The sequence below is a fragment of the Camelus ferus genome, chromosome 13, assembly GCF_009834535.1.
Source record: "Camelus ferus isolate YT-003-E chromosome 13, BCGSAC_Cfer_1.0, whole genome shotgun sequence".
In the NCBI taxonomy this organism is placed as follows: domain Eukaryota; kingdom Metazoa; phylum Chordata; class Mammalia; order Artiodactyla; family Camelidae; genus Camelus; species Camelus ferus.
In genome coordinates this window covers 16358393-16370711 of record NC_045708.1, presented here as the reverse complement: position 1 = coordinate 16370711, position 12319 = coordinate 16358393, and the positions used below count along the sequence as shown (strand labels likewise).

General features: G+C 46.4%; 1 protein-coding gene across 3 annotated transcripts; it reads right to left on the bottom strand.

Annotated features, from left to right (window-relative positions):
* Window positions 1-3308: 3308 nt before the first annotated feature.
* Window positions 3309-7417, bottom strand: RPL11 (ribosomal protein L11). 3 transcript variants are annotated; one of them, XM_006179154.2, is made up of 6 exons: window positions 7345-7405; window positions 6457-6607; window positions 5383-5489; window positions 4936-5067; window positions 3816-3926; window positions 3309-3387 (listed from the first exon to the last, which is right to left on the bottom strand). In XM_006179154.2, exons 1-6 carry the CDS (start codon window positions 7348-7350, stop codon window positions 3358-3360), a joined length of 537 nt encoding a protein of 178 aa, XP_006179216.1. In that variant the 5' UTR covers window positions 7351-7405; the 3' UTR covers window positions 3309-3357. The 3 variants fall into 3 exon arrangements, with proteins under 3 accessions (XP_006179216.1, XP_032351345.1, XP_014410089.1); XM_032495454.1 differs by lacking the exon at window positions 7345-7405 and adding an exon at window positions 7196-7338; XM_014554603.2 differs by having other exon boundaries at window positions 3386-3926; window positions 7345-7417.
* Window positions 7418-12319: the final 4902 nt, after the last annotated feature.

The window sequence follows — 12319 nt, the reverse complement described above, 5'->3', positions numbered from 1 at the left end:
GTTTCAGCTGCAGGAACAGGCAAAAGTACAAAATCCAATCAGCTCTGCTGCAGAGGGCCGGGGGGATGCAATTTGCAACACTAGCAGAAACTACTGGGACTTGGATGACCTGCTTCCGGCTTAGTGTTCTTTCAATCATACCATGCCGTCTAACAGCTTCAAGATAACAAGGATCTTACGTATACTCACTGCACAGAGGGCCAAGAAAACAGGACAAAAAAGCTTCTACTGGGGCAGTTCTACGAAACTGACATTGCTGGTATCTGGTGGTGGCTGCAGAGGTAAGGCAATATATCCTACACACCCAATGGATGGCATATAAAACCATTACTACGTGAGAAGCCTTAAGAGGGGCGAAAAAGTACAAATCATAATTCTGGTTTCCTCAACTTGTTTTTAAAAAGGCCAGAAAGTAACATTAGCTGTATTTGTGAATTAGCAATTCCAACAGAGAAAACCTACTGTCCTTAGCTCTAATTCTTACATTTAATTTGATTAGTTATTTGGCACATTTTCTACCTAAAAGCTCAAAAAGCTCAAAACAGTAACATGGGCACATACGCATGCAACTTCCCAAGACTACTTGTCTGTGGATTTTGATCTCTCCCCTTTGGCCATACTATGTGGATACAAACGCCAGCCCCCTGGAATAACCTACAGGGTCTCCTCTGTTGTGCCCCCATTCCCTTTTCTAAGGTCTGTCCTGCTGCCAGGGCTGGAGGCTCTAACAGCAGGCTCTGGCCCCTCACTGGCTTGACCTGATCTACTACTCTTCCCCACCCATACTCTGGGTTCTGTGGTCACCCTGCTGTTTCTAAACCAAACAGACTGAGACCTGTTAGCTTTGGAAAGGTGAGTGGCCCTAAGTCACCAGTAACCACCCTGTACTTAACTCTAGCACTTTACACATTTGTGTGATCATCCAGAATGGCCGTTTCACACCCCTGACCTCCAGGCATTACTAATGCCAACAGCAGCCCTAGTTCCTGTGATAAAGGCCCAATCCCACAAACGTTCAAATACCCCAGGATGGGGGATGAATGCTACTGCCTCAGCTCGGAAACTCTGCCCTAAAGGACAGCTGCAGGACTAGAAGATTCATTCAGCAAAGTAGCATCCAGTACTTCTGGGCCTGGAATTGGGATATAGACAGATGCTCGCCATGTACACCACCTTATTCTGAAGACAATCACAATGCAACATGGGGGCAGAGGGGCACCTAAGATCACCCTGAGTTTTCATGTGTAGCAGCTGAAGAAATGAGAAAAATAACCACACAGCAGGAACTTCTTAAGACTAAATTTATTAAAGAAATCTCCCTGGATGTTATGCTTTCCCGCCCTCCCTTGATTTGGCTTTAGGATGTGGTCAGGGCTTCTACTCTTTATAGTGTTCATACGTATCACCCGTAGATCTTGTTAAAAGCAGACAACTTCTAACTCAGTAGGTCCGAGGTGGAGCCCAAGAGCTTTGACAACCCCCCAGGTGGTCCTACCCACTTACTAGCAAGCTCAACCCAACATGAATGCTTCAGACCTGGTATGACATCTGTCTAGAAGTCGGGCTTCTAACCATACAGGAGTTAAGCTTTCCTGGCACTGCTGCTCTCAACTAGTTAGGGAAGTGTCCCCAAGATGTTTCATGACTCACCTAAAATATCACTGCTAGAACTAGGAGCAAAATCCAGCTGATCTCCAAACTCCCCAGGGGCTTTTCCCTACTGGGCCAGGAGCCCAGGCAGTTTAAATTTTTTAAATGGGAAGTGAACTCAACTGAGTACACAAGACAGCAGGACAAATAAAGGGCAGGGAGCTTTATACAGTTAAATCATACGGTACTACAAACATAAAAACACAGCGATACAGCAAACGTTTGTCTAAGAGTAACGCGCACAAGGGTGGCGACGCCACTAGCGGGACTCTCACTTTCTACATCTTCCTGAAATGCTTTATTTAGTTGAAGCTAACACACACTCCATCTCCTCTGGAAAATACAGACTTCCCACAGCAGCCAGCACCCAGCACTAGGTTAGCTATATATTGACCAAGAGTTAGTTTGTTCTCAAAGATGTTTATTCCAGTTGTAGTTGTTAGTGTAATTACAGAAGTTGAAACAATGAGGTCCCCCCCTATAAAAATGAAGCTGAATCACAAGAAATCGGACTCCTTCACAAGTTTTCAATACCATTTACAAAGTGGTGCCCCTACAGAAAAAGACTGAGAAGTGAGTGCGCATTGACACTGTAAGTGAAACAAAAAGTTTATGTTAACACATTTCATGATTCTCCCCTTTAACCAACTGGATCTCATGGATAAGACTTTATTATCAGGAAGACAATATAAGCCACATCTTCATAAAGTTAGGCATACCAAATAATCTCCAGGCTTCAAAATATCTACATAAGCAGCTAAGAAATTAGAGAACGATTTAACGGCAAGGAAAAGGTGGCCTAGGGAGAAATGAACTCAGTCACACGTGAGTAAATTATTGAATTAACTTGTGTTCAAAATGTAAAACCGAGATTGAAAACTATGAACCACTGGCCAAGTAGTGTGTCTAACAGAGAAATGGTGGCTTTCGAATGCCACTGCCTCAGTGACCTGGAAAAGCACAGGCAAGTCCCATTTTCATACCAAAGGGGGAACAAACAGGTAAGAGTAACATTTCTCACATACAGAAACACAAAATTAACTCTTTTTGAGCACTATGTGCCTTGTCCGTGTTTAAGCAGTGTACAAGTATCAAACCATTTAATCCTGAGAAATATCACTATTATTGTAGATTTAGGTAACACAGCTAATACAAGGCAGGGCGGGGATCAAACCCAGGCAATGTGTCTCAAAGACCACCCCCTTCTCTACTTATACTGCCTAACAACCCCATAGATTCTCACTTTAAAGGAAAACCGAGTCCAAAATTTAACCCCAAGCACGACACCAAAGCCTCTGATTCCTTCACCAGACAGTGCTGATAAAACCTCTAGTGAAGAACAGTAGAGAGGAGGCTCCTGGAACAGGGGAGCACTGTGCCCTACCTTTAATTAAGGCTCTGATTTCAAACCCCAGCCCCAACCACACCCTCCCTCTGTATGTTTCCACAGGACCACCACAACAGCCTGTCAACAAGGATGTGGTGAACACGGGCAATGCTGTGAAGCTCAGGCTTGGATCTGCCAGGAAACACTGACATCCAATCAGGGATGGATGACAGGGTTGTTACCAGCTATTCCCATCGAAGCTTTAAGTGGCTTGAGGTCCAAGGACTTGAATATGGCCAGGCTCCTTTCACAGAACACACAACAGTAATTGTACATTTCACTGATAACCTTTTATTGGCTTTTTGGATAGAAACGGGAATTTATTTGCCAGGAAGGATGATCCCATCATACTGAAAGAGAAGAGATTTAATTTTTTCAGAACAGGAGGTAACAGTGAAGACTGTAGCAATGGCTAACGTTAAGAGAATTCAAATCAGATACATGAACTTTGGCTTTTAATCCCATATCCCTTAACAGGAAGCTGGCCAGTTTTAACAACTGCTACCCTAGGCTCAATTTTACTGCACCCTGAGAAAAAGTGGCTCCTATTAAAGCCACATCCCTCCCCCTTCCAGCTACCTGCATTCATGGGGCTGGGCAAAAAGCCTGAGTGTTCTTTAAGCCAACACCCGCGAAGCCCCCACTGGCCAAGTTGCCCAAGTGTTCTATCTTTAAGAAAGCTACCCACCAGAGGGTGCTCGCTCTTGCATCCCCGTATCCCAGCTCCACTCACCAACACCACATTCCACCACATCACCTGAGATAAATCAAGCTTTACCTTCTGCTGGAACCAGCGCATGGCCTCCTCTTTGCTGATTCTGTGTTTGGCCCCAATGCAGCCTGTCTTGCGCTTCTTGTCTGCAATGCTGAAACCTGGCCTACCCAGCACCTGTCCCAGGAATAACCAACAGTCACCTAGCCAGCTCAGAGTCAAGAGCAGACGGACAAGACTCACACAGTGGAGAGATCAGTCTTCAAGAGTCACCTGTTCGCCCAATGAATTCTGGAGCAAGAGGCCCATGGCATGATCTCAGTGTCTCATGTAACTGTGACCAGCAACCTGGACAACACACCACCTTACTCTAGGTTTGCTCTGGAGGCTAGAACTTGCAGCCCTTCCCCTACCTAACTTCCAGTGGTAGTTAAGGATTCTCCACTGCCCCCGAACTCCAAAGCACTTTTATTTTTAAAAATAACATTTCAGTAAACCTTACTTAACATATGCATTGTAAAAATCTTAAAATTCCAAGAAGCACAAAGAGTTATATTTCTTTCCTCTGCTTCAGCTCTAAGTGCTTCGTAAGTTTCTTGTCCCCCGGGTACACCCAACTCTCACTACTGTTTGCATAATCAAATCTAATAGTGAGGGTGCTGCCATTGCTCAGGGTCACACTAGTCAGGATTTACCTAAACATTAGTGACACACATGGGCATTTCTACATTAAAATCCCCATCCTGACTGAGCAAAGAATCACATCACCAAAGTTGCTCCTGTGTCCTCTGGACGGAAGCCACCCCATCCCCAGGGTATAAGCGAAGGAGCAGGGAAAGAACAGCCTGAGTGCAGCCAACCCACACGCCAAACGCAACCCCAGCACCATCTCTCAAATTTTCACTACAGTGGCTGGATGGAGTGCTTCCTTCATCCACCTTTAAGCCACACTGGTGTGTGCTAGATCCTAGGCCGTAAGCTCCACAGCAGCAGGCATCTTACCCATTTGGTTCAAGATGCTATATCTCCACACCTGCCACAAACAAGGTGTATCTTCCCGAGGGAGAGACAGACAACACTCAAAGCCTCAATCCAACATGTGAACATCAAGACAGCACATATGAAATAAAGGAGTAACAGATTCCACTGTAATAAGCCAGAAGTGGAAAAGATTAAGTATTCATACCACGTAGAAGTCCAGGCCATAGATACCAATGCTTGGGTCATATTTGATCCCCAGATCAATGTGTTCTTGGATCCCAAAACCGAAGTTTCCGGTATCTGAGAAGTTATTTTTCCTTAACTCATACTCTCGCACCTGAGGAGAAAAATACAGCAATCACTCCCTGTCAACCCAACCCCCATTAACTAGCTCAACCTGCAACACTCATAAGCCCAGGAACACAATTCTGTGTAATCTGGCCAGTAACAAAATCTAACTTCCCCACTACACCAAATCACATCTCAATTATGGATTTCAGAGAACTTTACTAACTTTCAAAGGACAAGTTAACAGCCATTAGTTCAAAATAAGCAGAACAAAGACAGTACATCAGACGTAACTACTGCCACTGTCATTATCCACATGTGTTATGCTGATGCGTTTAGCATCACATCGTGAACGAAGCCTCACCTTTAGACCTTTCTCCAGGATTTCTTCTGCCTTGGCCCCCCGGACTGTGCAGTGGACAGCAATCTTCTCATTTCTCCTGATGCCGAAGGATCGGACAGTGTATCTAGCTGCAGGCAGGGTAACAAGGAGTCAGCTGCTGTCACACTTGTACTCACTTCTGTCCCCAGAACATCGTCTCCACGGCTCCAAAGAGATATTAGTATCCATCCACTCTCTAAAGTGGTGGTGTTCTAACCAGTGTCACCTAAATCTGTTCACAGAAAGCAGATTTTCCAACTTCCAAGACACTCACTCATACTAAGCAGTTAAGACCTCGAAGCCATAATGTTAAAGCCCCAGGAAGGGCAAGTTCACAACCTGACTAGGCCACTGGAAAACAATGTGTTCTGAAGAAAACATTACTGATGTTAATAGCAAATACTTGCTAAAACCTTATTGTACTGTTCTCCCCATTCCACAGATGAAGTTCTGATACGTTAACTTGCACAAGATTAGCTGGAAATAAGAGGCAGGATCTGAATTCAAGGACCTGCCGTATTCCATTACCCTGAAGCAAGGAAATGCAAAAAACAAACAAAAATAACAGTAAAGCTGACACTGCTCCTGGTTATGGAGCAGGCATCTTCTAACTCATTCTATCCTCTGCAATTTCATACAGCAACTATCACCATCCCCTTTATGCAATTAAGGAAGCTGAGACCCAGAGAGGTCAAAAGCACTAGCGAGTGATAGAGCCAGGATCTGAACTACGTTAGTCTAGGTACACAGCCCTGTTCTTGATGTAGCCTATTTAACCCTAACCACTCATCAAGCCAAATGCCATTTTCTGCATTCTCAACATTTCCACGCTACCTCATATCCTGGGTATCTCTACTTGGGCTAGTCTTAAGTCTCCATTCATAAAACCTGGTATCCCAATGCCACCTGAGCTTGGAAAGCTCGGGAAGGCAATGCTTTTAAGGAATGCCAACTGTCACCTCCTAAAAGGGTACAAAACAGGCTCGACAGCAGGCGAGGTAAGAAACATCCAGGCCTACTGAGTGGCCAGCCCTCTCTGTACCTGCCACTGCTCACCTTTGGAGAACACAGGGGTCTGGCCTGTGAGCTGCTCCAGCACCTTGGCTGCCCGGGTCAGTCTGTCTCCACTCTCCCCCACGCAGATGTTGAGGCAGAGCTTACGGATGCGAAGTTCCCGCATGGGGTTCTCCTTTTCACCTTGATCCTGCTGCAACAGGGAAGCGCACCAGTCAACACACAACCCCACCGCAGCTGTCAGCCCGGTATTTTTATGCACAGCTCAGCTCAAATGGCAAACCTCTAAAGGTTTATGAACTATCACGATGTTTGGGAGGCATCTCGGGGCCCTGTTTCTCCTCCCAAGCACAAACGGGTGAACAGGACGGATACCTGGTGTTAAGAGTTACAGACACCGAAGTAAACCCTAAGTGACTCAAAGTCTAAAGTGACAGCGTCATTACACGGCAGACGAGATGGAAGAAAACAGGATTTACTTGCTGAGGAAACAGCAAGCACGTGGCTGTACAGCGTCCCCTACCCCATTCGGAAGCCGTCTAGCCTTAGGGCAGCGGAAGCCTAGCGTCCGCCCTAAAGGACGACCCGGCTGAGGTTCCGCAGCAAAGCGCAAGCTTCAAGTTCCTGGGACTTGAGAGGTCCGAACCCCGCGTCCCAGGCCCCTCCGCTCGCAGCACGGCCCTCGCTGCAGCCTGCGGGCCGCACTTCCAGACCCTGCGGGGGCTGCCCGGAGCCCGATCCTAAGAGGGTGGGAGGAAGGTGACAAAGCCCTGCTCCGCACCCTGGGGTCGCATGGTTCTGCCAGTTTCAGCACGGCCGGCAATGAGGGCTCTGTTTTTCTCGGGCCACGAGCGAGGTAACCCCCTCAGGCTCGGCTGGCCGTGGATGGAGACGGATGAAGGAAAGCAAACCCAGGTCTCAGCCACTCACCGCCATGATGGGAAACAGGAAGAGAGAGTGAGACTTCCGACCCAGAGCCTTATGGGCCAGGAGGCGGGCTCTTTTCCCAGGCTAACCAGTGAGACGAACGAGAGGAAGAGAGGCGAGTCTGGGGCCGCGTTGGGTTGGCTTCCCCCTCGTGGACACAGTGGCAACTGCAGGCAACGCTGTCCGATTCCTTGGGACCCAGGCTTTCCAAAAGTCAGTTTTTAGACTCCCTGAGCTGGCATCTCTTTGAGCTTCCAGTCCCCCTTAACGCTGTTTCCGCCCACAGCCTCACGACTGGCCTAGAGATGACCAGAACTACGCTATGTCAATTATGCGAATCCTGAAATTAATTTTTTATTCCGCAACAATGTAAACAAATGGAATTTAAATAGTAATTCGAACAGAGTGTTGGCTTGAGAGTTCAGAGCTGTGAAGGCAAGCGGATGCAGTCTGTCTTGGCTAGCTAAATAGCTATGTGACCTTAACTGGCTACTAATTTATTAAGTCTCAGTTTTCCTCGGCTTTAAAATGGATACTTATTTCTCACGGGATTGTTGTGAAAATTAAATGAGGTGTGGAGCACACAGTAAGCCCACGATAAGATATTACCCTAATTAATATGAACTCACTGTATTCAAGCAACCCACTCCCCCCTCCCCAGAAAACTGTTAGACATGGTACATAAGCAAGAGAGGGTCATCGTGCAGGCACCAAGACAGCTTGCAAATTAGTCTCTTGACAGACAAGGACACCGATCTCAGACAGTAACAGGTCTTCCTAGGTTTGCACTAAATCCTCATCAGCAGGACCCAAGGAGGTGACAGGATCCACATCCTAGGCAGAAGCTTGCCTTGAGGCAGCCAGTGTCTTTAACAGGGACAAATGGAAAAAGATGACCATACAGGGCTTTGGTGGAAAAGGAGCCAAGGGTTTTCTTCTGCTTCCATGATTCCTGCTCCCACTGCCACAGGAGAGGCAGAAGCCCCCAGGCTTTCATCCTTGAGGACAAAACGGCACATCTGGGAAGCTGGGCTGATGGAAGAAGGCACAGAGCAAAGGGCCATCCTTCGAGCCTCCTCTATCCAGCACCCAGTGCCAGCCCAGATCAGGGGTTTTGGGCCCCTAGGATGGGCAGAGCCAAGGGAGGGGCAACTCCAGAACTCCAGAAATAAGACAACTGAATGCAGCACAGGATCCTGGGTTTTCTTTTCCAGTAAAGCACATTATTGGGACAACTGGCAAAATCTGAATCTACAGACGTCAGAAATGTTCATTTAATGCTTGGGCTGATTACGTGATCTTGGCTGCCTAAGAGAATTTCCCTGGGTTTAAGAAATACACGTTCAGTATTTGGAGGAAAGGGGCATATCTGCAGTTTACTATCAACTGGTTCGGGGGGGGGGGATGTATATTTCAAGAGAAAAGGATAAAGCCAATGTGGTAAATTTAAGATTTTGGGGAATCTGGATGAAGGATACATGGGACTTCTTGCAACTTCTCTAAACTTGAGGGAAACATGTACCTAGGAGGATACAAGATAGCTTATTTTCAAAAACTCTCATCTCATTCCCTGCCTCCACAATTTTTCTCCAACTGAGTCACTTGACTGCGGTACCCACACATGGTAATGAGGAAAGCTAATTAACAGCTAATATACGGTGCCCAGTAAGTACCAATCACTCAACGTTCAACGTCCCAGTGGAGGTAGGTATTATTGTTTTCCCATTTTACAGATGCGCAAACAAGGCACACAGAAGTTCAGTAACATTTATAGACTCTATTTAAGTCAGATGGTCTAACACCAGAGTCTAATCCTGATTTAGGAGCTGATGAACTAAGCCAGGGCCAAAAGCTGCCCCAGGCTTCCCCCTTTATACCTTTTCCTCCCCGTGACCCCCAGCTCTCTGGTTCTTGCACCAGTCAGGCCCCTAGAAGGAAGACGGAGTAGCAGAATTAGACCCTGCACCCTTCTGCTTCCTCCTTGCTTGAAATAGGCAGGTCAGTAGACACAGAGGCAAAAGGACTTGTGCTTTATTCCCATGCCATAAACTCATCAGCACAAAGAAAACTGGGTCAGCAGGGGCAGGTTTAGAACAGTTCAGGCAAGGGGGTGGCAGGCATAGCACACCAGTGGAGTGCATGCTTGGTGTGCTTGGTGTACGTGAGGTCCCGGGTTCAATCCTCAGTGCCTCAGTTAAGAGGAGGGAAAAACAGTTCAAGTAAGAGAAGAGCAAGTTCAAGGCTTCTCTTTGAGCCACTCTTTCCCAGGTGAGCTCTGCCTGGGCTGCCCCTGGCTGGAGGGGCCTGAGTAGCTGTCAGCCCTCACTTCCTGGTGGCTTTTATGACCACCTGCCATAAAAGGTAGTGACTCTACCTCCAGTAGCTGCTTTTTCCTCCACTGCTTTGATGACCCCAATAGCCACCATCCTGCCTCACATCCTGTGCAGCAAAGCACCCTAGGACACAGGACGTGGAGAAACAGTGGGGAACACTGCCAGCAGCACGAGCTATGGGACCATGGCACAAGAGGCCGAGTGAGTAACGTAGCTGATACTTTGAGTTGTACATATGAGCTTGTTTAATTCTCCCAACAACTCACAGTAGATCTCATCTCTATTTCATGCGGGGGGAAACAGACCAAGGAAGTTGAAGTTCACTTGGCCATAATGGTTGGAAACCCAGAAGTCTCAGCACTTAGATTTCATTCCATCTGCTCATTACACAGTTGGGAAAACTGAGGTCCAGAGAAGGAAAAGGACTTGTTAACATTCAGCAAAGTGAAGTAAGCATCAGGAGTGAGAACGAAAACAAGACTCAAATACTCTGATACTCATACCTTCTAAAGACTAAGCTTTTCCCCCACAGAGGCACCGTAAAGAAGGCGCTGCAGGCTCTGAAGACCAAGGAAGCAGGCTTGTAGGCAAGGGTGCGTTCCTGAGTCAAAGACCCCCTGGGAAGCCGACATCAGTATGACAGTGCACTGTATGCATGCCTTTTAAGCAGACATTGTAATTACTCCTCTAAAAACCCTATACAAAGCTTGTCAGAGGCATCATCTTTGCCCTCAAAGATGTATCAGTTAACTGGACATCCAGGACAGGGGAAGTACAGAAAGAACCAAGGAGGTTGATATTAAAGGCCAAGTGGGCTGACCAAGAGCTGGTTAGCACTTGAGCGTTATAGGTTAGGCCCATTATTGGAATCCTGATGGAGTTCCTCCTTTCCAGTTGGCGTAGGTCCTTAAGCAAATCTCTAGGCTTTGAAACCCCAGTATCCCATGACCATCAGAGGAAACACCAGCCCCTACCGTGGCACTATAGAGAGGTACATGCCCTGGCCCTGAGGTCACATACAGCAAGCTCTCAGTGCGTGGTCACTCTCAGAAGGGGCAAGAGGCAACAACTGCCATGGGTGAAAGGGTTGGGAAAGGAGGATCAGGGACAGTTTTGCTGGATGGGGAAGAAGGCTCCAGTCAAGGAAGCCTTCTTTCCTGGAAGAGAAGCAGAGCTATGCTTCACAGAAGCCACATAGAACACATCTCGCCTCATGGGGACTCAAAAATTAGTGGCCTGAGGAAGAATGCTACTATTTCTATTAATTTTCAACTCTTTTTTTTTTTTACATCAAGCTCTTTTTTTAATGATTTTTTTTGGCAAGGGGAAGTAATTATGTTTGTTTGTTTATTTTTAGAAGAGGTACTAGGGATTGAACCCAGGACCTCGTGCATGCTAAGCATGCACTCTACCACTTGAGCTATACCCTCCCCACAATATTCAACTCTTACAGAGGGTGGAGGAGAAGGGAGGGGTAGGAGGCTCTGAAAAAATTTAATAAGCAATTTTATATAAATCAAGCTTGGAGGGAAAAAAAAAAGAATATTCCTTCTCTTTCCAGAGGGGATAATTGAGGGTCAGAAATAGGTTGCCAAAAGACCAAAGACTGGCAGATGGCCAAACCAGAAGTTGATAACGAGACCAACTCCCCACTCAAACACCAGACTCATCAGTGAGGACTAGCTCTTCCACTAGTTTGAGGAACTTGGCAACTTGCTTGGCTTTATGCCAACTCACAGACCTACACAATAAGCCTATGGGGTCGGCATCATCGCCATTTTAAAGCTGAGCAAACCGAGATCTCCAGCGTCACCGGTATTTCTTGAGAGCTACAAAACTCCAAGTCTACTATCTAGTCCACTAGCTGCACGCTTCGTTCTCTTGGCATCTAGAAAATGGCAGGTGCCTAATAAATGCTCAGGAGGATATGAGCATGAAACCCCCTTATCTCACTGGTTGAAATGTGTGGTAATACTCAGGGTGAGGGGAAACAGGCATTAAAAGCTTCAGATTTCTGTCATTTTAGATGACTCCTTCTTGACAACTAACTCACTCATACCATGTCCCTTCACCTTTTAGATTTTTCTCAGCACTTGCATTCACCTACTATACTATCCACCTGCCTCCTCCACACACACCCCCCCTACAAGACTATAAGTGCCATGAGCAGAGTTGCTTCTTATTCACCATGGTACCCTCAGCACCAAGGACAGTGCCTGGAGTGCTTGTCAATGTTCAAATACCATCCAAAGGAACACATTGCCAATGGCAGTTCTGATCTTTCTCCAGGACGATTAGGCAGGATATGTGAGAAGATTCCAAAATAATGCGTACTCTTTGTTTCATTAGGAACTTATTCTAATTAAGTCATCGAGGACACATGCAAAGATTTATTTACCAAAATGCTTATGGCAGTTTTTAATAAAAATTAGGAACAATATTCTTAGAAGCTGGTGACCTTGAGCTATTCCTTAACTGCGTTCCAGCTTTCTTATTTTACATGGAAATAAAATCCCTTCTTTCTGGGGTTCTGTATGTGTAAACTGCTTAGTCTGGTGTCTGTTACCTAGTAATTTCTCTAATCATTAATCACCATTTTCATTTCATAATGGACGTGGCTAAACAAACTACTGTACTTTGAGATG